Source organism: Ammospiza nelsoni, chromosome 5, assembly GCF_027579445.1.
Source record: "Ammospiza nelsoni isolate bAmmNel1 chromosome 5, bAmmNel1.pri, whole genome shotgun sequence".
NCBI classification, from domain to species: Eukaryota; Metazoa; Chordata; class Aves; order Passeriformes; family Passerellidae; genus Ammospiza; species Ammospiza nelsoni.
Genome location: NC_080637.1, coordinates 59648551 through 59670642, shown reverse-complemented (window position 1 = coordinate 59670642; position 22092 = coordinate 59648551). Strand labels below are relative to the sequence as shown.

The window sequence follows — 22092 nt, the reverse complement described above, 5'->3', positions numbered from 1 at the left end:
AAAGAAACCCTACTTTAAACTCCATTGATAAAACTTGTATACACAGACCTGTGTTAATATGGATTAGATATGAAAAAAGTTCACAGCTTCTTGCTGTGATATTTTAATGGTTATTAAAATATCCAAGACTGTACCACTTCATACACTTAGTATTATCTGCTGTATTCCAGCTTGTCAAGAACCATATTTTATTTTTAAGGAGTCTTAAAATATATTAAGCTGCTCTTTTGGGGAGTCGCAATACTCTTTTGCTTTAATACAAAGTACAAGACAAGTTGCAATATCTTCTTTCTCCTCTGGGACCTTCCACTCCATCGAAAGGGGTAGAGACTTCCTCAGAACTTTTTTAATTCAAATTTTTGTCAAAAGGCAAGAGTGCAATAGCAGAACCCTACAGCCTATATAATCACAATGAACTTGCATGACACCGATCCACAGTCACAACACCACTCCAAAAATCAAAGGAGCAGAGAGATAAATGAGCCCAAGGGTTTTCAGTACAACCATGGTGGATATTTAGCAGTGCTGTTGGCCCTGCAAGCCCTGGGTGCAGCAGTACAGTATGACCCAGCAGGGGCCCAGTGTGGGATCTCTGTGAAGATCTACACTGCAGACCCACCTGCTACAGCTGTTCTGAACCAGCAGGACTTGGTCAGGCAGCACACAAACACTTGTTTAACTGGCATTCTTACCTCTGCAGCCAAGTAGTTTCCAGTTGCCAAATGCTTGAATCTAAACAAGCTGTTCCACTGTCCTGCCCCTCCCCGGCAAGGGTCATGGTGGACAACCTAAAAGAGGAATTTGGATTTTAATCCTGCTCCTCAAGATCATACTTCAGGCCACTGACATTTCCTGCAGCTCACTCCTAATAAAAATATGCAAACAACATCATTGCAGCATGCCAAAGAGAGGAATTCTGTGCTTACATGAAGCTCACAGATAGATAACAACTATTTACATTTATTTTTTGCCAAGTGCGAGGAAGTACTCCTTCTATTACTTTCCATGCTTTCAGTAATTTATTCCCTGCAAACATGATGAGCCAAATTTTGCTTTTTAGTGACATGTTGTGACTCTGCAGCTCAAGAAAGTAAGGAGAGCTGCTCTACACTACTAGGCACTACTTAAAAGCAAAACTCAAACCATCTTACATTATTTTACCAATTATACCAGCTCTGTTTTTGTCAATACTAGGGGCTTCTGGAAAATTTTCATTCAAGTGATATATCCTCATATCATCTTATCACAGGTTATTTCTTTTATCCCTTGAACTGTAGGTCATTTGCTTTCTTCAAATCTAGCAGTGTCTGTCTCCTTTAAAGAGGAATCTCCAATAAGTGCAGGTTCAATACACTCTACTCCAGACAATACTTACCCAGACAAAAATCAACCATTTTTCTGAAGACTCCATTCTAAATACCCAAAGTTTATCCATCACACAAGAACTTTTGGGTATATAGGAGTTACATTATTGTAATAGCAAGGATTTGAGAGACATACCAATTTCCAATGTTTCTTAGTTGAACAAAAATGTTTGCTAGTTCCCTTCTCAAAACCACCCCCATTCACAAGACCACCTTTATTCAGGTTTACTTTAAACAAATGTTGATGTGTTGTGTGATGTTTGGGAGATCTCCTGTCAGCCATGGTTCTCCATTTTTTATACTGCACATGAAGCTAAACGTAAACACTCAAAACTCAGGAGAGGGGAGTGTCCTTTGATTGGCTTTGGTAAAATCACACCATTTACGTCAAGTCTGAATTTGAAATTTGACTCTCCCTCATTTCAGTGTAGGCAAATATAGTAAGAAAGCCTCCTGTCTCCAGACACACAGAGAATAAAGCAGCTCGTCATGGTTCATCCTACACAAACCGCTTCATGAAATAATAATAGTTACAGGGAGGTGTGTGATGATATCAGGAGCCCATGAATGACTCATGTTGTGCTGAAGTTTTTTTACTGAGCCCTGGCCTTCAGGTCCTAAAATATTTATAAAGAGAAATAAAAAATACCTCTATCTCCCACAGTGCTTTAGAACTTGTTGCAGACGTGGCTGACTGACGTAACGTGGTGCGGAGGAAAATGTGTTGTTTCTTCTCATATTCATCACAGGTCAGAAACTTCTCTTGCTCTGCATGAAACAGCCTCACAACATCTCCCTACAGAAATAGGGAAAAGAAGCATTGTTAAGTGGTAGGCAAAGCCTCCAGAGTAACTTTCTATTTGTAACAGCTCCAGTGATGCCAGCAGAGCTGATAAGAAGAAAATACTTCTGAGCTTCCTATTGCTGGAGCAGGTACCAAGTGAAGAGTACTCAATTTTAGCACCAAGTCTGGAAATCAGATGGGATAATTCAGTCCTGCAGGAGACCCATGGCCTTTTGAGAAAGCACAACAATGAACAGTGGGCAAAAATTAACCTAAAGGTCATTTTAAATTCTAGTTAACTTTACTAAGTTGGTGGTTTTTTTGTTTCTAATCTCTCTTATTACTTAAGGGAAGTGAAGAGATTTTTCTAACATTGTATTATCTTATCACTTCTACTCTGCAATCAACACCAACACCCCCTCTCTATTTCTTCTGCTGGAATCATTTTTGTTTCCTCCTGCCTCTCCCCAAGATTTGAAACACTATCCTTAAATGGGTCTACACAAAGATACCGTTTTCCCTTTCAAATTCTTCCTCAAAAACTGCTGGTACCTTGACACCTATTGAAAAAATAGCCATTGATAATGATTTATTAAGGTACATGTGAGGACAAATTAAGCTAATCTCTAAAATGAAAATGTAAATTATCTCAGATTAATCTACAGGCATGAAACTATGTAATACCTCAGCATGTAAAGCTACATTGTCTTGTTACAGTTATTGTTACAGTTACTTGGAACATCTCCATAAAGTCCTTATTTCTTCTTTTATTCACCAGGTAATATTTCTCTACACAGTAAGATTTATAAGTCTTTCTAATACAGTAAGATACTAAGATAAAGTAAAATACTTTCTTGATTCAAAAAACAATTTAAAAATCATACTTACTCCTTTCAGTACGTCATCTCGGTAACTACTGAATTTCATGAACAAAGTTATTTTCCAGCTTGTGTTACAGTTGACAGCATTTACCTTTAGAGGAAAAAAATAATTCGAATTACAGTATGTTGGGGATGGGGGTTTTTTTTGAGACATTCCATTCTTCTGAAAGAATCACACCACATCTAGGATGGCAGGGGACATGGCTTAGCTACATATCTGTACAGTTCTTAACACTGGTCCTGAAGGTCTCAAATGTTAATGATTGTAATGCTGGAGAAGATTGAGTGGGGAAATGCTGCTCTGTTTGCTGACAGCCTACCAAGAACACCCCAAAGGGATACTGAGTGAGGATTTCCTCTTACCTCAGTCAGAGTTTGAGATATTCAAGGAAACCTCATAGAGTTATCACTGCAGGAAATATTTCATTTTGGGTTTTTGAGGCTAAGCTGGAACCAGTTTTTAAGGCTGGCTTTGAGTCCATTGTGGGCTCATGGTGGGTTCTGGTTACCAGTAAAGCACAACATACCACAGAATGGCCTGGGTAGGAAGGGATGTAAAGTTCATCTCATTCCAAGCCACTGCCATGGGCAGGGACACCTGCCACTATCCCAGCTTGCTCAGAGCTCCATCCAGCCTGGCCTTGGACACTGCCAGGGACCCAGGGGCAGCCACAGCTTCTCTGGGCACCCTGTGCTGTCGAGAGGATGGTGGAGGCACAAGGGACACCAAAGGTGGCTTCAAGCATCCACAGCCCTTTAATGTTTTACCTTTCACACTCTTCACCTTACCTGCATTGCACCTGTGTGTCCTCTGTTCCTTTGGGTGACTGGTCAGCACACCTGGGCACCCCATGGTTCATTACCTTCAATACTGCACCCCTGCCCTGCACAGCTGTAGCCCATTGGGGATGAGGCTTGGCCACAGCCCCATTTCCAATTACCACAAACTGTGTGCCCACAACACTGTGCCAGGGCATCACCACCCTCACAGGACACAATTTCTTCCTCATATCCAATCTGAACGTGCCCTCTGTCAGTGTGAAGCCATTCCCCCTTGTCCTGTCACTCCAGGCCCTTGTCCAGAGTCTCTCTCCATCTTTCCTGTGGGCTCTCAAGGCTACAGTGAGGTCACTCCAAAGCCTACTCTCCTCCAGGCAGACCAATTCCAATTCCCTCAGCCTTTCTATAACCATGTCAGATCAGCAGCTACCCTCCTGCCCTCCTGAACTCACCTCTTTGCAGCCAGGGTTGTCTAGAAGCTCAATGTTGCTGGCATGCAGAGGCTGTCCTGCATTGACTGGCATGAGAACAACTTTATCTCCCACCACAACCTGGAAGTCAGAAATAAAATGCAATTTAGATCTAAGTAGTTATCCAATAAAATAAAGTAATGTACCATATTTAGAAAATGACTCAAATGCATGCTCTAGTAGTGGCACCCAGTGAATTTATTTGCAGACAATTCACACAGCAGTTGTATTCCCCCACGATCTGCAATCACTTGGGTTCAAGATTTCCAACTAATGAACCCTTGCATTCCCAATAAGCATGTCCCCTGGTTCAGCAGAAACTCCAGACCATTAAATAGATATGAATCTACAAAGTCCAGGAGCAGCTCAGTTCATCCAAAAGTTACACTAAGTTCTCTTTATCCCAGAGAAAGCTTAGAAAGCAATCATGAGCCCCCAGCTCTGTGGACCATCCGCTGGCAAATGTCCTGACAAGCTCAGTAGTTCTCTGATTCAGACTGCTTGAATGCAACCTAGAAAGACACAGAAATCACTGGAAATTCAGAAAGAGGTGAACACACTCCATCCCCTCTGCTGTTGTTCCCTAAATGATGTTTGAGCTCAGCACAGGCAGCAGGTACAACAGCTGAGAGACCTTCTCTCCACAACAGGAATTCCTGGCTGGCTCCCTGCAAGCAAATTCCCATGCCCTTGCAATTCTTTACAATGTACAAATCAATATAAAAAAATTATTTGACCTAAAAACTGCTTGGGACATGCATATGGAGAATTCAATTCATGCCTGGAAGGGGGGAAAATAAATAATAAAAAAAACACCAATCCACATAGATTGGTTGGCACTGGGTCCTGATTTGCTTATGTTCTTCACAGCAATTTTGAGCACACACAGACATGAAGACAAGTGGCTATATGTGATTTTTTTTCTACATGAAATGCTGCACAAGCCATGCTTTCTCTTGGAAGACAAATAAATAAAAATACTTTCTGCATTGATCAGCACATTTCCTATGAAAAAGCTGAGTCCAGTTCAGCCTTGTGCAACTTGAATGCAGGTGAATTTGGCCCCCTCATTGCAGAGGTGAAAAGGAAGGTTTGCCTGTTCTTTACCAACACAGCCAAAATAAACAGTAGCATAAGACAGTGTCACCATGCTCAGACCACACACAGAAATCCTCCTTGATCCAAGGCATGGGAACAAGTTCACTAACGGAATCAAAATAATGACAAGATGCCTATAAGACACATTCCTTATGCAATACATTCCTGCATGCCATGCTTCACACAGACATTACTTACAGCCTGTTTTAAGAAGTTATGACCAGACAATTCATTAACCAAAATACCACCAGGTTTGCATCCTGCAAAGTGGAATCAGGACTTCAAAATTGTTGCATGTACACCAGGACTATCACAACTAAATCAGTAAGACAGCACATCATTAAGCATCTTATTTAAAAAGAAAAAAAACCCACTAAAATGGCAAATAACTGCAGTCCAATCCACACAGCACCAATCCTGCTGTTGGGGAGTATTTTGTTATTCAGTTCATCTGGAACCAGCTCTAGCCTTAATCAGTCCTATCTTCCATTGAAGAGCAGCTTCAAAAATGATGAAGACTTAATAAAAGTCCGCATAAAATACTGTAGTTATGTCAATTACTGTAAATTTTCAGTCATATTCTTTAATTACTTTCATTGACTTGCAAAATTAATCAGTTGCTAGTGAAACTAAGCTAATCTTCTTTTAGAAAACAAAGTTCTAAAATATTTCACAAGGCTAAAAATCTCTGATCACTTACCAGAAGAGTCACACACATGACCTTCTGTATCAGATTCCCAGATTCCTTTTCTTTTAGGACACATGGCATACCTTGCCTACATTACCTGGCACAGTAGCAGCCATGCAAGCAGTAATTCAATACTCACTTCTCTTGCTTAAAAGACTTTCTAAAACATGCTTTCTAGGGAATTTCCTCATTATAGCACAGGAATATAATTTTAAAAATCCCAAAGTTTCTAAACAGAGTAGGAGCCTGATATACCAAGCTAACTCCATGAATTTAAATGTTCCTATGACTGGGAGTAACTGGAAAGGAAGCAGTGGGTACAAGGCTGAAGCCTCCCTCCATCTGTGTGAGAAAAATGAGGACTTCCCCCATCACTGGCTACTCCTGTCCTCTGTGAAACAGCTGCCTGGTTTGTGTAGCTGTTGAAGAGGTAGAAATGAACAAAAGCAGAGAGAGCTACCAGAGCACTAATGTTTATTGCTGGAAATTTGAAAATTGTCAAATCCTTTTGGGCCTAGTAGAAACAAGAAACAACTTCCCTTTGTAAATTCCCTCTATAAATTACAAAGGGAAGTTGCCATCTCTGAAAGGCAACCTGGAAACAGAAAATGAGCAGCAGGCCATTCCAAAGAATGAGTCCATTGAGTAAGGAATAAACCAGTTTGCCACATGGCCCTCACAGCTCAGAGCCTGTCAGATAAATCCCCACGGGAAGGGACTGGGAAAGGGGTCCGTGGCATGGGATGGCACTGCCATCACTGCACTGATCTGCAATCCTTGTAGATCAGCAAGTCTGCTTCCAAAGCCTCATGTGTGCACAACAGTGGAAAATGGAACCAAAACCTCTGTAGTGCTGAGGATGACTTTGAAGGCCAAGGATGGTTCTGCTGCTCTCAGCTCTAAGGGCCCACCGTGGCTTTGCAGATGACAGGTGGGAATGCCAGGTCCTCCCTCTGGAGAGCATGACATACATACTTATTTTCCAGGCATGAGAAATTTAATAAGATGCTGAACTGATGTTATTGCAAGAAATTAAGCCAAAACAAGAAGTCACCATTTTTTCTCCAAAGAAGGGAAAGAAATACCAGGCTAATGTTTGAGCCACGTTTGTTCTCCTCAGCTGAAAAGCCATGCAGAAGCCTTCCCTGAGGGATATATTTGCTCTATTTCTCTGCAACAGGCTTTGGGAAAAAGGAGGATTCTCAAATACCCTTTTGATCACAACATGAAGCAGGGAAAGACTCTGACTCTAGGGATATTTGACCAGGAGCTGGGAATGCAATCCTTCTCCTCTCCACAACAGATTGCAAAAGGAGTTGCAAGCAACCACACTCATTATCCTGGAGAGCATCCCAAGGGCTGGGTAACCACAAAATTAAGGAGAGAAAATACACAAAAAGAAGCCATTCCCTTCTACAACCCTAAGAAGGCTTTCACTGATTATGCACAGAGGAAAACAGCCAAACATTCCCAGCCAGGTCTGGGAAAAACCACACAAGCTCATCATCGTGTGGCCTTCCCAGAGGCAGATCTGAATTCTCCACATCAGGCACTTAACCAAGCCACAGAATGAAGAAGGGAGTTGTGATCTCATGGCACAGTTCTCAGATCTGCAGCAAAGAGCTCTCCTGTGCATTCTTCCTTCTCATCAATATGCAAGACTCCAGCTGAGTCTTGCAGAAACTTACTCAGAAAAGGCTTCCCAGACTATTCTACCCAGCTCCAATCATAGATGCCATTTTCACATCAGAAGGGAATACAGATTTAAAGAAAGCTGATGTATTTCCTAGAGACATTCTCTATTGACCCCTTGAAAAAAAAGTTGCCACAAAATTTTTTAAAAAACTCTTAAAAAAAAATAAGAGTCCAGCATAAACTATGATATCTTGTCAGCTTTGTAAGTCTGCACTCCAAAGGTAGACTTAGCAAAGATGCCCCAACAGAAAGGCTCAGTTAAATGTGGCAACACAAGAGATTCCAGACCATATAATTAAGTAACACTTTCCAGTTACACATGAAAGGTAAAAGTCCCAATTACTCTTCTAATTCCTTCTTTCCTGAACTGAATCCATTATGAAACAGGCCAGCAGTGAAGCAGTGAAGAAGTTATTCCTCCTGGAATTCCTTTTCCTTCTTAACACATTCAGTATTTCCACTTACATTGTCACCTTCACTCCTCAGTTTCCAGAAGGGCTGGATATAAAACCAGGAGCCCTCATTCCCTGCAGCATCCAGGGACACTCGCATAGCATTCTTCTCTAGCAGAGCTGGCAATCTCTTGTTGACTGTGAGGTATTTGTTGCTTTTTATGTGCAGTAGCTGGGAACAAAAAAGAAATTTAAAAAAAAAAAAAAAAACAACAGCTTTTAGTTGCTTTTTCTCCCTCCAGTCAAAAGAGGTTTTCACACTGCAGAGATTTTCAAATATAAATATAAATATAACTAGAAGGCAGTTATCAAAGTATGCTACAGTTTAGGAAAACAGATTATCTATCTCAGATTGTGAGAAATGTGTCAGGGATCAATTTTACAGCAGGGCAAGTGTCCATTGCAGTTCTCCCTTCAGGAATTACATCCATTACAGAAAAGTTGTACTGCATTCAAGAACTTAGCTCCTGTCTCATTTATATGTCATGAAATACAGATTACTTCAATGATTTAAAAGGAGCTGCACAGCACCTCTATAGCATGATTTTGAAATAACTCTTGAAAATAAAAGACATATTTATGTTCAGATTCTAAACTGCAGCACCAAGAAATACACATAGATTTTTTTATTATGACAAATTATTTAAACAGGAATATGCAGCACTTCTGTTAGGCTTTGAAACAAGCAGAAAAGCACAATATTGTAAACTTCACCAAGTTCTGTTTACCTGACCCTTGACAATCCAGATTACAACGGGTAGACAGTTAATTTTCACTGTAACCTTGACATGAAACAACTGCTTCCTTTCCAACACTGAGAAGGCAGATGGATTTCAATAGGTTTACCTGGATGACGTTGCTGTATTTTACAATTTCACCCAACAGCTTTCTGTTCTCGCTTTCATTCTGCTTTTGTTCCAATTCTGCTGCATGCTGCAAGAGAATGACTATTTCTTTAGACTATAAAAAAGAAGTATCTGAAACACACAGTGCAGAAAGGAAATGGCACCATATTTAAATCCTGCAACCTACAAGCATTACTGCATTGAAAATATTCGCACCTAAATCCTGATGGTGATTTTAATTACCCAAAATAGGGACTCTGTCACAATTTATTGGTCACATCTGAGATGCATGCTATTTTAAAATTTTTCAAGCCCAAAAAGTAATTCCAAGGGCTTTATTTCTTCCTATAGAGGATAAAAAGATGCCTATGATTAGCTTCTCCCTGTCACCACTGCTTTTACTTTTTGGTGTTTAATTGTACATAGACTTTACAACAAAACAAAAACATTAGCTCACAATAGGCAACATTAAAATTAAACACAATAGACTGGGTCAAGCACAGCCACAGAGCAAACTCTCTACTCCCAGCACTAATTGCTGTGTAACTCTGGCCACACACCACGTGCCTTCCTTGCTGTTTTTAACTGGAAGCACTGGTGACTTTCCCACTGCCCAAAAACTGTCATCCAGGTTTGACAGGACCTTGTTTTCACTTAATCTCATGCATTCAGTTACAACATCAGGCCAGCTGTTTTTCAGATACAGGTGAGTTGTTCCATCCACACTGTATTGGAGACAAAATGAAGACTGCAAAAAGGTTCACAAAAGAACACATAGACTGAAGGCAAGGACAAACACAATTTTGAGGAATTCCCTGGCTAAAGCATTGAGGACATCTCTTTGTCCACTCTTTGCCTAATTCCTGGTAAGGATTTCCAGTATTACTTAAACTGGGGGCTCCATCCTGATTTTAACAACTCCATTTTTACATCATAAAATTTCTGAAAGCACTACCTTGCTTACAGCAAAGGCAAAACCCCCAGCCCAAAGTAAGATAAACACCAGGTCATGGGCTATAAATGCCAGTCAGGAGGCAGGAGAGCCAAGGAGAATATAAAGTTGCTATGGTGGCATAATAATGCCCATCACAGTGGTTCCCAAGGCACTTGTTATTATTCTTTCTGGTGCTATTGTAATTCTACAGCCTGCAGATTGAGATAAGATTACAAATACAGATGTCTCTTACTTGAAGTTTCTTCAGCAGTGCTGCTTCTGTATGGTTTCCTTGTTTGGCTTGCTTGGCTTTCCAGTACTGCTTCTGGGCTGAATATCTGTTCATAGGACACACCTTGAAAAGGCAGTCTGGGGAAAGATTGAAAGAAATACTCCTGAGTCATGTTGAAAGACGTTTCCTTCATTTGTAAGTATGTGTTGGTTTGGGTTTTTAGTCCAGAAATGTCCAGATACCAGTGTTTAAGCACAGCTACCAGGTCAGCTTGGCGGCAGTGATACCCGAAACAGGGTGGCACAACATTAGAGTTGAACCCAAAGCCCTCAAAGCCTCACAGGTTCCCACTTTGTGCAATCTCTGTAAGAGCCCCAGGCTGTGATCCTGCCATATCTGCCTGCTGCTTTATTAGCACCCCAACATCACAGATGCACTGTTTGAAGGCACGTGAAACCTTGGAAGAGTGGTCCTGCTGTCTGTATGCCACACACCTGGCTTGCCCAGCTCCTCCTGGCACTGCTGAATCCAAGGGTGGCTGGGGCATTCAGCAGCCAGCCACCAAGCAGGTCCACACAGAGTTTGGGTCTCTCTGCCTTCACTGAGTTGTTTTTACTGTCAGGGTTTTTTAATCCAAGTGACACAAGCTGAACATCACCACTGTCCAACAGAGCAGGAAAAAAGCAGGTGAGGAGAGAGGAGCCACCTGAGCAGGGTGGCTGTGCAAATGAGAGGAAAGGATGAGGAGAAGGAGAAGACTGCAGCCAATGCTGAGATGCCAAATAAGAAAGGAGCAGCAAAGGAAAGAGAATATCAATGCACCAACCCTCATCCCATCCTCACCACCTCCCCATGTGGAGTGAGGGGGCTGCATATCAAAGAAGGGGAGAGATGTCTGGAACGAAGCCAAGGGGTTCTTCCCTAAATGCTTGTTCAATTGCTCATCTTTATTTCCCAAAACTGCAATCAATAACTGAAAGTTAATGTTAATTGGCAAGAAACTGAATTTTGTAAAATTCCCTGACTCAAGGGGTTTTGTCCAGCGGCAGTCCTATAAACTGGAAATAGAGCTCATGATTCATCTAAAGCCAATTACTTTTAGAATGATAAACAACATCTAGTCTTGCACAGTCACAATCATCAGCTGCTCTAAAAGCAGCGAGACTTGACAGACATTTCACATAGCAAACACTGGTAATTGTCCTCTCACACACACATTTATTAACAGGCAAGAAGAGGGAAGAGTCCTGCTGTGGGAGCAGTAAGGACACTCAGGACTGGGTGTTGTAGGGTGAAACTCTTCCCCAACATGGGCTGCAGTCTGTGGATGTCAAAGGAAGGACTGTCCCCAACTATGAGCCCTCCAGATTTCACTGGCACAGATGGCCAAGCACTGGAGGACTGACCCAGCCCCTATTCAAGCAGCAAAGTTTGCCCATACAAAATTGCCCCCGGTGGCAGAACCTTCCTTGGCACTGACCCAAAGTGCTCATGGACTTACCCTCCCTCACAGCCCTGAGTTGCTGTTCCAAGGAAAAAGTCCCACAGATCCTTATCAAAGCAAACCCAGCCACTCTGCAAAGGTGTTTGCTCTCATTTAACATTTATAATGGGAATTATATCACAGAATCTAAAGTACAGAACTCCAGGTAACTTTTACAATATTCTGGAAATCAAGGTGAAAAAACCCCAAAGTGTTGTGTGCCATTAAATTGTACTGCATATTGTAGGATATACTTTAACTGAAGTATCAGGATTTCAGCTCATAAGATAAAAGTCTGCTATTATTTTCTGTCACAATCTATAATTAACATGCCTTTTCAGAAGGCTTCATGAAACATTTATTTCTCTGAAGTAACAATACCTTCTTTTAATAGCACCAGTCTTCATTTCTCAGTTACTCCCCACACATCCTGCTACTTGGAGTAAACACTGTGCTTCCCATCCTGCAGAGTCTCAGAGCATGGTGCTACCACTTTTCCAAATCAGTATTACTTCAATTGTATTTCCCTCAATTTATAGACTAAAAATCATATTATTTGTTCCCAAACAAGCTTTTTTTCCTATTTTATTTTACTTTTTAGGATACAGATGCATTGAAACCAGGCCATCTCATTATTTTTCTCTGAGTTTTTTTTCCTTTTTTTTTATTAGAGTAACAAAACTATGTAAATTCAAGCTTCATGATCCTAAACATTGTGAGGAGGTGGAACAGTGCCTGCCCTAGAGATGCTACAGTTCAAATAAACAGGGAAAAAAAAGAGAAACTGAGGCATAAGATTATAAAGCAACTTTCCACCACAAGCAGATCAAAAAGCCATTCCCTCCTGGAGGTCAGTCTAGCAACCCACTCATGAGACAGAATGTCTCTTCTGACTTCTCCAGACATTCCCAGGTAGTCCTAGTTCCCAATCCATTACTTTATGGAGTTTTACATAATTAGTCCTCAGGAAGAGAAACATTTAAGGAGGGAATATCAAAGGTAAGCAAATGGCACCTTCACTCAGGAAGTCTGAAAAAGAAAATAATTCCTATTATGTCCTTTAAATATTTCTTGATATTGGATAAAGATGGTTTAGAACAATATTTGTCAATGCTTTCTCTCCCTGCCCTCTCTTGGGCTTGTTTTTTTTTTTTTTTAAGTGTTAGAAATTCAACGCTTGCCCATCATGGAATATTTCTTTGGTTTGCAGAACTAGAGAAATTATCACATGGCTTCACTAAAACCAGAGAAATGGGTAAGTGGAAGTGACAGGGCTATAAAATCACAGTGTGTACAAATCTACTTGCTTTGGGGGGAAAAAAATGGACAAAAAGGTAAAAAAATACTAGTGTGAAAATGAAAAGAGAAAAATGTGGAGGAGCAAGGAGTGAGGCAATGAAGTTTCCTAGGCAGTACAACAAGAAAGAGAAGGAAATTTAAGCAATTATGGAAATGGAAGAAGCAAGAAGAAAATAAAAGGATAAACCAAAATTATGTAGAGGGCAAATAAAAAGAAAAATGGCAGATGGAAGAGGAAAGGGTGGGAGGAAGAAAGGAGAGAGTGCAGAGAAAGGTAATGGAAGGGAGAGAAGAAAAAAGAACAATGTCAGGAAAATCTTAGATCAGACTAAAACCTGAAAGGCAAAGGAAGGTATTTGGGAACCAGCATCACTTTCACTGCAGAAGCCTCAAGAAATCAAAGTAATACAAGTTAGGAATAAGAAAGTTTAGACCAGTTTAAAAACTTAAGTAATTTTACATTAAAATAGGAATGAGACTCATGCTCCTTTTCCTTGATCAACAAGCAGGTCTCATCTGTGCTATTTTACACCTTGGAAGCCAAAAGTGTTTCCTACTGGAGATAGGAGCATGAAGCTGGAGTGTTTGGGGTCTCAGCCTAAGGAAACCTGCAGTTGTGTGGCTCATGATGTGGCTTTTCTGCAGAGGCACACAACTCCTGGCACTGTTCTTGCCAGTCTCTGTGAACCCAGCCCTGCAGCTGGGTTGTGTTTCCATCTCCACACTCAGTGCTTTGGATCTCACCAGCTTCAGCTGGAATTAAGACATGAAGCACCTGGTTTGATCAGTCCCTTCAATGCAATACAGTGAATGCTCTGTGGGGTTTTTCACCAGGCTTCAGGAACGTGTAGGCCCAAATTCCACCACCCTTTGCCATGATGCAAATCTGGATGTGCACCCTGGTGAACACAGAGCCACTCCAGGCTCATCCCAGCGTGACTGGGACAGGAATGGGGAGCACAGCTTCTTCATATGGACACAAAATGAGAAGCAACCGCATCTTCCCTGAGCTTAACAACCCTCCACGCTGCAGGATGTTCTGAAACAACCAGAATAGCAACCACCCACTCAAAAAAAAAAAAGAAAGTAAACATATAGCAAAAATGAAACTGCTATTTTGGGACATCTCTTTACATAGGCTTTCAGTTCAGGCCAACAGCTCAGTACCTTGATTTGATCTCTGAGTGAACCCCGTAGGGGAGATACAAGTCAAAACCACAATCTTTCTTTTTTGTCCCTCCCACTGGGGAAAGAGTTGATAAAATATTACCAAAAAAGAGCAAACATAGTCCTCTCTGATATTAATTTTCAGAGTAGGCCCTTGAAATCTAAACATCTTGTTAGAAACATGTTTTTCTCATACTTCTTTGACTCCCAGGTCGTGCTCTAACCTCAAATCAACGCCAGTTCAGCTATCAGTGATAAAAACACTGTAAACCATGCAGACAGCAGTTCCTATTAGTGAAGAGGCCCTACTCATCCTGTTCTTAGATGTTATTTTCAGCTGCTTATGTCTAATCATACAATTAATCATTCATGCCTGAGTCTTCCTTTCATGTTAAGAACCTACTTAAAGCAGTTTTTGTTTGGTTTGTTAACTTTACTGCTTTAATTGAAAGCTATTTCCCAGAAGATTCTTGGGAAGAAAAATATGGATTTTGCTTAGATTCTTGATTATAAGAACAATATTTAGAAACTCTTTTGCCTCAGGGCTCTGAGCAGAGCTAAGAAATTTAGCAAAGCATAGCAGAGATGTGCTTTTGGCTGCTCTCATGGCAGAGACACCTCTGAGGTTCAAGACACTAAATGTCAATTAGACAGCAAGTTTCTGCTGGGCTCTCAGCAAAGCTCCTGCTGATCTCACACTTGGAATTTGACGTAAAGGATGAAGGAGAAAACATCCAGATGATAGGCTTATCTTTCCTGCAGCCATCCTCCTGAACACACATTGCTTATGGACACTTAAACTGGTATGATATTCAATGCCCCTAACAGTATAGCCATGCTTTTATAGAAAGGTGGGTTGCATAAATTAATGTGACAATTATATTTTCACTAATATAGTTTCTCCTTCCTACAGGTGTTAGAGACCTTATAGCACCGATCAGTACCTTCAGGGGGCTTACAAGAAAGCAGGATGGAGAATGACTTTTTAAAAGGACCTGGAGTGACAGGACAAGGGGGAATGGTTTCAAACTGAAAAAGGCTACATTTAGATTGAATATAAGGAAGAAATTGTGCCCTGTGAGGGTGGTGAGGCCCTGGCACAGGGTGTCCAGAGAAGCTGTGGCTGCCCCACCCCTGGCAGTGTCCAAGGCCAGGCTGGATAGGGCTCTGAACAACCTGGGATAGTGCAAGGTGTTCTTGCTCATGGCAGGAGGTTGGAATAAGAGGGGCTTTAAGGTGCCTTCCAATCCAAATCATTCTGTGTTGCAGCTCATCCACATTTGCTTGCTACCACCATGTCAGCAGTCCCAAAATTAAGCTATGGAGCACTATAAAGAAGAGAGAGCTAATGAGTGACTGGAAGAAAGATTGCAAAAGGAGCTAAGCAGCAGCAGGCAGGAGGAGAGTAGCTAATAAAAAGTTTTGGGGCAGGGAGGGAGAGGGAAAGGATGGAATCTGCAAAAAGAGGAGGATCTGAGTTAGAGAGAAGGAAAGGTTTGATGCTGTGGAGAAGAGGGAGCAGAGGCAACCGGAGATAAAGGGATGTGTTATGCAAGCAACAGACAGAGGTTACAATAAGGGACAGAGCCAAAACTCTCCACAACTAATGGAAACCACTCCCCTACAGAAGCTGGGACGTAACTCATGAGAAAGGACCTCAGCTTCCCCAGCAGCAGAAAACAGCTGTACATTTGTCAGTGTATCCCTCTGACATCTGCTTCACATGTGCTGCCACCACTGATGGCAAATCATTAGTGCTGGGAGCTCAGTCAGCTTCCACCCTGCATCAAAGTGCCCAAATCACCAACACAGAAACCTAACAACTTTTCTTTCTTTGCCTTTTGAAGTTAGAAATGAACAACACAGAGCTGCAAGAAAATAACTCTAATGTACTGAAGTTATAAAATCAAGCCCCCTTCAAACACTAGACAGTGAAAGAATTATGGTTGTCTTTTTGAGATCCTTAGTTGTATTCAATGGTATTCAATTATCCTATCACAAATCTTCCTCAGTGACCTTGGTCTCATCTAGAAACCTGGATATGGTCAACTTCAGAAACACATCAGGATGGTTCAGTGACAGAAATATCATCCAAAGAATCCCTACCTGATATTTTGTGCAACCTGGAAACTGTGAGTCACTTGCAGGCAGTGAGGGGGTGAAATCACAGTTATGCATCCTGAAAGCCACACTGGATGCTACCCTCAGCTCTGCTTTAAAGTTATTCAGTCACACCAGGGACTGAAATTTATTACTGTTTGTTAGTTTCTAAGTATGCATCCTCACTTTCAGCCAGAGCGCTGAACACTCACAGCTGGAACTGGAACCAACTGCTGATGTTTCCTGAATATATAATGGAAAAAAAAGTCTTGAGCTCTCTGGGAAAGTAGAACTTCACTCTCCTGACGTTTTTAAGTGCTTTATTTTTTGCAATAGTAGCATATACATAAACACTGCAAATAAAATACTAAGGGTAAGATGTCAGTGGAAGCCCTGACAATCATAGAATGGTTTGGGTTGGAAGGGACCTTAAAGATCATTGAAAATAGATACAAACAGGCATGAAATTTCCCTTGCTCTAAATCAGGCACATCATACTCTCTTTATCTCAAAACCAGTGTGAATCCAAGCCCTTTTAAACCAAAAGAGGCCTGGATCAGGCTCTGCTCTGGCACAGCTATGAGTATTTTTTAGCAGTCATGAAGTAAAAACTACAAGTTGTCAGCACACTCTTATTTTTTTCCAATAAGCAAAAGAGCAGAATTATCCAAATCTACAAGGTCAAACTGAAAAAAATCATACTGTTTTAAGCAAAAGCAAAACAAAAAGCTGACAAAATATTTGGGGGTACTCCTTAAAATGGTATCTTATCTTGAAAAGAAAATAAACAATTCATCAGCTCAAGTAGCTTTGGACCTCACAAGTTTCTTTCCCATTTACAGCGAGAGCAGGGCTGGAGCTAAGAGTTTGTCACAGGGCAGGGGATCATTGTTCAATGTGCAGCACAAAGCAAGTAACTCTTGGACTACAGGAAAATTCAGCTCCTTCCCCCACATTTTCCACCTGCCTCTGGTGCCTTTGCAAATTTTGTAATTGGTTCTCAAAATCTGCCATTCATGTTCCAGTTTGAAACTCAGTCCCTGGGTCCACAAACCTTTTGGGAAGTCCCAGAGTAAAAGTGCCCAAGGAGGCAGAACAGCACCAGTTGGTCATGAAAGAGAAATGATCCCCAGTTACTGACCTCGGAACTTCTTTGGAGGATTGGCAAGGTCACCGGCCTCTGGCTGGACCACGCACCGGTCATCCACCAACCTAGGAAAACAGAAGTTACCACACTCACTAAAACATGCCATCAACGTTTATAAATGCACAGACACGCCTGCCACACCACAGAGCCAAAAGCTTCCACATTTCTCCAGTGTAATACAAAAAATACCTTAGAAACTCTGTTATTCAGTTACTAAGCATAACCAAGAAAGTCTACATTTTTCTTCCAGAAAGAGATTTCTTCTACAGCACTAAATTATGGTCTGTGTTTCAGATCCCACTTCATTTAAATCCCTTTTGTCAAACCAAATACTTTGATGTTCCATGTAAAATTTGTGTTTTCCTTCATCTGAGCCATTAACCCTCAATCAGAAACAGTTTTTTTTCTCTGCAGCTGTCAGATTTTCTTCTTCACCATTTCCCATTTTTTTCCTCTGAGGAGGCATGTGGAATTAAGGTTTGGCTCTGATCAAAACTCCCAAGACCACATTTTCCTGTGCTAAAATGAATAAGCATTTCTTTAGTCCACAGCAGAAAATCTAGTTGACAAATCTAATATTTTTCTTGTAATATTTTAGAAGTTAAATAAACAATAAAATTTAAAATATGAATTGTTAAACTTATCTCAGAACTTCCTAGACATAAATTCAGCTTCCTTTCAGGAAGCATCCTGTAAATAATTTGCCCATTTCAAACAATTATTCAGGAAAATCATGTTTAAGGACACACTACTGCCCTGCCACTTCACAGCAACATTCTTAGCAGCATTTTTGTTGGAAATTGAAATAAAAAGCACAAATTGGCTTCAGCCAAGTTTCACAATGGATGCATTCAGCTTTGACTCAAGCTGGGGAAAGCTTTGCCTCCAGCCACAAGCACAGCAGGGCCAATACCCCAGCACACCCACGAGTTTTCTACCTCTAGCAAGATGACAAAGTCTCCACTGTAGCTGCAGCTCCCAGAGGCAAAAATGACAAAGAATTTGGAAGTCAGCAGTTCCAATCTCATTACAGACTTGGATGCAAACATGGTCTCAGTGAGGAAGGGGAATTGAAGAAACAGCTTCAGGAGCGAGCAGGGGGCCTCAGGGAGTTGTGTTCTTCACAGTCTAGGTTAGGCCAGGCTTAACAAGAACAGAGTGAAGTTTGGAAAGCAGGACTCAGGAAGAGTCTTGCAGGCATCCTGCATTCTGCCCATGTTCTAATAGGCCAAATCTTCCTGTAAACAGCACCTAAAACCTGGAGTCACTGAGAGCTGACTGGAAAGGATTACCTTAAACAGGAGCTTTGCCAAAGGGTTTTCATGCCAACAGTCACTCTCAACAAAATCCCTGGAAGGTTTTTAAGGAAGAACCCATAAGATTTGACCTTAAGCACTGTCAGGATGGAGGCATATTGAAAAGTCAACCATAACTCACAAGGAATCTCCTGTGTTCCCTGGTGACAACTTGTACACCCTCATGACAACAACTGTGGGTGAAATGCAAAACTTTCACCATGGCAAAACTTTCACTGTAGCAAAAGCCAGATAGAAAACAAGGAGTTGGTGCTGAGCTAAACAAATTACATCCTGCAGATTCTCTGAGCCAGCCAGCTGCAGTGCTCAAACACACTGGCCTTGCAGAGAACAGACATCCAACAACTAATAGCAATCACTTGCTGCTCACCATTCTCTAAAGGCACAAAGATAAGGACCATAAATGAGTTTGGAAGCATTCAGGAACCAAAGAGATCAGAGAAGACAAAGGAAAAAGGAGCTGGTGCTGCTCTCATCCTATGGACACAAAATCAGAGCACAGAAAGGTTGATTGACATGTGCCACGGCAGTGGCATGACAGAGCAGGAACATCACCTCCTAAGCCCCTGCTCAGCACCCCAGCTTCTCACAATCTCACATTGTTTCTTATAACACAGCACAAAAATCTGACGAAAGTATTGCTTTGTTTATTTAGCAGTTACTAAATGAACAATTTAATCCCCAGCATTTGCCCATGATGCCATTCATCCTGTATTCCAGCTGCATGACCTTCAGGGAGGCTAACAGCTCCTTGTTTACTCTGGAGGTGCTTGTTGCGGTACCACAGGGAGAGCTGAGCTGCACATTCCACATGATGCAAGACTTCAGCCCGCCCTGTGGAGGGGAACACAAGAGGCTCTTCAAACACAGACCACTTCCTCTGACACACAATTTAAAATATTCAAATCCCGCTTTTATAGCGAGCCAAAAGCAGCTGCTGGTTTGTTACTGACACCTGCGAGGTGGCTGCCTTAAACAAGCAGCAACTCAAAACCTTTGTAACCTGCTAACAAATCCATTTGAGATGAGTGAAACCAAACAACAGGCTTGGCTGCAAAAGGTCCTGGGCACCTGCAGTGACTGCCAGACCACACCACAGCAGGTTTTAAGATCACTTGCTAGTAGGTTTAAATAGGAGGCCAAAGTGCACCAGACCAGGCTTTTCAGATAAAGGCAGAATTTATTGTATCGTATTTATTGTATTATACCATAAAATGTGCAAGCTATGTAAACACTGATCCAAATTATGGTGCATATATTCAAGCCACTTAACCATGGTACTATCAGAGAAGCTTTAACAAACTTCAAGGGGTTTAATTCTTCAGCTGGACTACAGACAATACTGCTTTGTGCTCTCTGCTGTCATTCAGCACCTGACACATACAACACAACTGTATTTCAGCTTTCCATACGTTGGCAGTACATAAATGACAAAGGAGATCCCTGCACATGTATGAAATGATCTCTAGCTGAGCCAGTTCTCCGCTGAACACAATAAATACCTGGGGCTTGCACAATCCCTCCAAGTAACTGCTGTAATTAAGCTTTACAGTTCCTTGGCAGTGCCTAAGATAAATCATCAGGAAAGCCAAAACAGAAATTACAGCCCTGGACTTTACACATGGCCCTTTGTATTCAGTAATTGCAGAATTAGGGGCTGAAAGCAACAATGCTCATGGGATTGCTTGTCACAGATGCCCAGGCATTCTCCCACTGAAGTCAGTGGAAGTTTTTCCACTCACTGCAGGGCAAGCAAGAGCAGTTCCTCATCATTGTGCCACAGGCAGCCAACCTCACAGACCAGCAGGTGTTTAAGCCATTAAGGCCTCACATGTACAAAAGTGTACACAGCTACAGTGTACAAAGGCTCATTAAACAAGAATTGGAGCTACCTGAAGCAATGCCTAGCAGATAAGGTGTGCCTCTCCACAGAGGCAGGGAGGAAGTAAAGGCAGTTTAAACTCTCTGCTATCATCACAAAATCACCCAGGATGGGTCAGGGTGGAAGGAGCCACAGTGGGGCAGCTGGTCCCACCTCCCTGCTCCAGCAAGGCCACTCCAGAGCACAGGATTGTGCCCAGGCAGCTCTGGAAGATCTCCAGTGAGGACACTCCACACCCTCTCTGGCCAATCTGTTCAGGGCTTGGTCACTGCACAGGAAGAAAGCTCTGCTTGGTGTCAAGACATCAGAGCATGACCCTGTAGAGTTCTGCACCTCTTTTCCTCTCCTCCCATCATCTGGTGGAGTTGAAGCTGCCTCTTCCCTGCTGAAATGGGAGGAAGAACACAGAGGAGGAGCAGGACTGAGCAACAGAAATATAACTGATAAGCAAAGTATGTTGGCAGAAATGTCTAATGGTGCCTGAGTTCATAGATAGGAATCATATATGCTCCGTAAGTCTCTGTGTCCTGCAAGCTCCCCTGATTACCTAACACAGGCTAAAGGTAAATACACAAAAGGTTTCTAGGAACTTGAAGATGTAGTGCAAGAGTCAAGGAATAGTTGTACAGCTGTAATCCTAGAAGGACTGTTCCCAGTGATGAGTTATTTTAGATTTACTACTGAGATACAGTTGAATTCTCAAAGAACAAACACCAATGTAAGAAAACAGTGGGAAAGGAATTATGGTGGGTTTCATTAATTTTAGGTCTCTTTCATAACATAAGATGCTTTTTAGATTGTCAAAGAAAGCAGCCACATATTATTTCTTAGCTTTATACCTTCAGTTTCAAAAATACCACCTGAAATGTATTTTGTCTCCTCTTACCAACAGAGATTTCCACCCAGTAATCATAGCCAATATTATTAAGTACAACAATACGTGAATAAACACATGAGCACAGACTCTCCCATAGGTGGAAGTGCACGTGTGCATAACTTGTTTAAAAATACAAGACCCAGCTGCTGATGTCTATTATACATTTGGTACTATTTAAACATCTATGGAATGTTTTACTCCTCAAAAAGCTGAAAAATCTAATTTAGAGGCAATGTCTTCAATGCAAGACACTCAAATTGCTCAGCTTTTATTCTCTTAATGGTATTACAATTTCACTGCCTTTTTGAGCAGCACAAGGCCTGGGCAGCAGCAGGAAGAGGGGCAAAGTTGGTAACAGGCATCAGCAAGAGAAGCTGGACATTTTAACTGCCAGTGGAGCCCAGCACCGCATTTGCTCACAAAGAATGCTGAGGTTCCATCCCAAAACCACATAACCTCAACATCCCCTCGTGAACAAAGGAGCGGCCCACAAAGCCTCCCTCGCTTTGCTCCTCAGATTTCCCTTCACACAACCTCCTCCACAGAATTGTTCCTCCAGAGCACCTGCCAAGAAGGACACTTCTTTCCTCCCAAACTG

General features: G+C 41.7%; 1 protein-coding gene across 1 annotated transcript in view; it reads right to left on the bottom strand.

Moving 5' to 3' along the window:
• ITPR2 (inositol 1,4,5-trisphosphate receptor type 2) overlaps window positions 1-22092 on the bottom strand; it is a 243595-nt gene that overhangs the window by 197293 nt on the left and 24210 nt on the right. Inside the window, exons 2-9 of the mRNA XM_059473401.1 lie at window positions 17414-17484; window positions 10245-10360; window positions 9059-9145; window positions 8226-8384; window positions 4262-4360; window positions 3037-3120; window positions 2014-2160; window positions 693-788 (exon numbers count right to left, since the gene is read on the bottom strand). Of these exons, the coding sequence (XP_059329384.1) occupies window positions 693-788; window positions 2014-2160; window positions 3037-3120; window positions 4262-4360; window positions 8226-8384; window positions 9059-9145; window positions 10245-10360; window positions 17414-17484 (859 nt within the window). The remainder of the gene's footprint in view (window positions 1-692; window positions 789-2013; window positions 2161-3036; window positions 3121-4261; window positions 4361-8225; window positions 8385-9058; window positions 9146-10244; window positions 10361-17413; window positions 17485-22092) is intronic.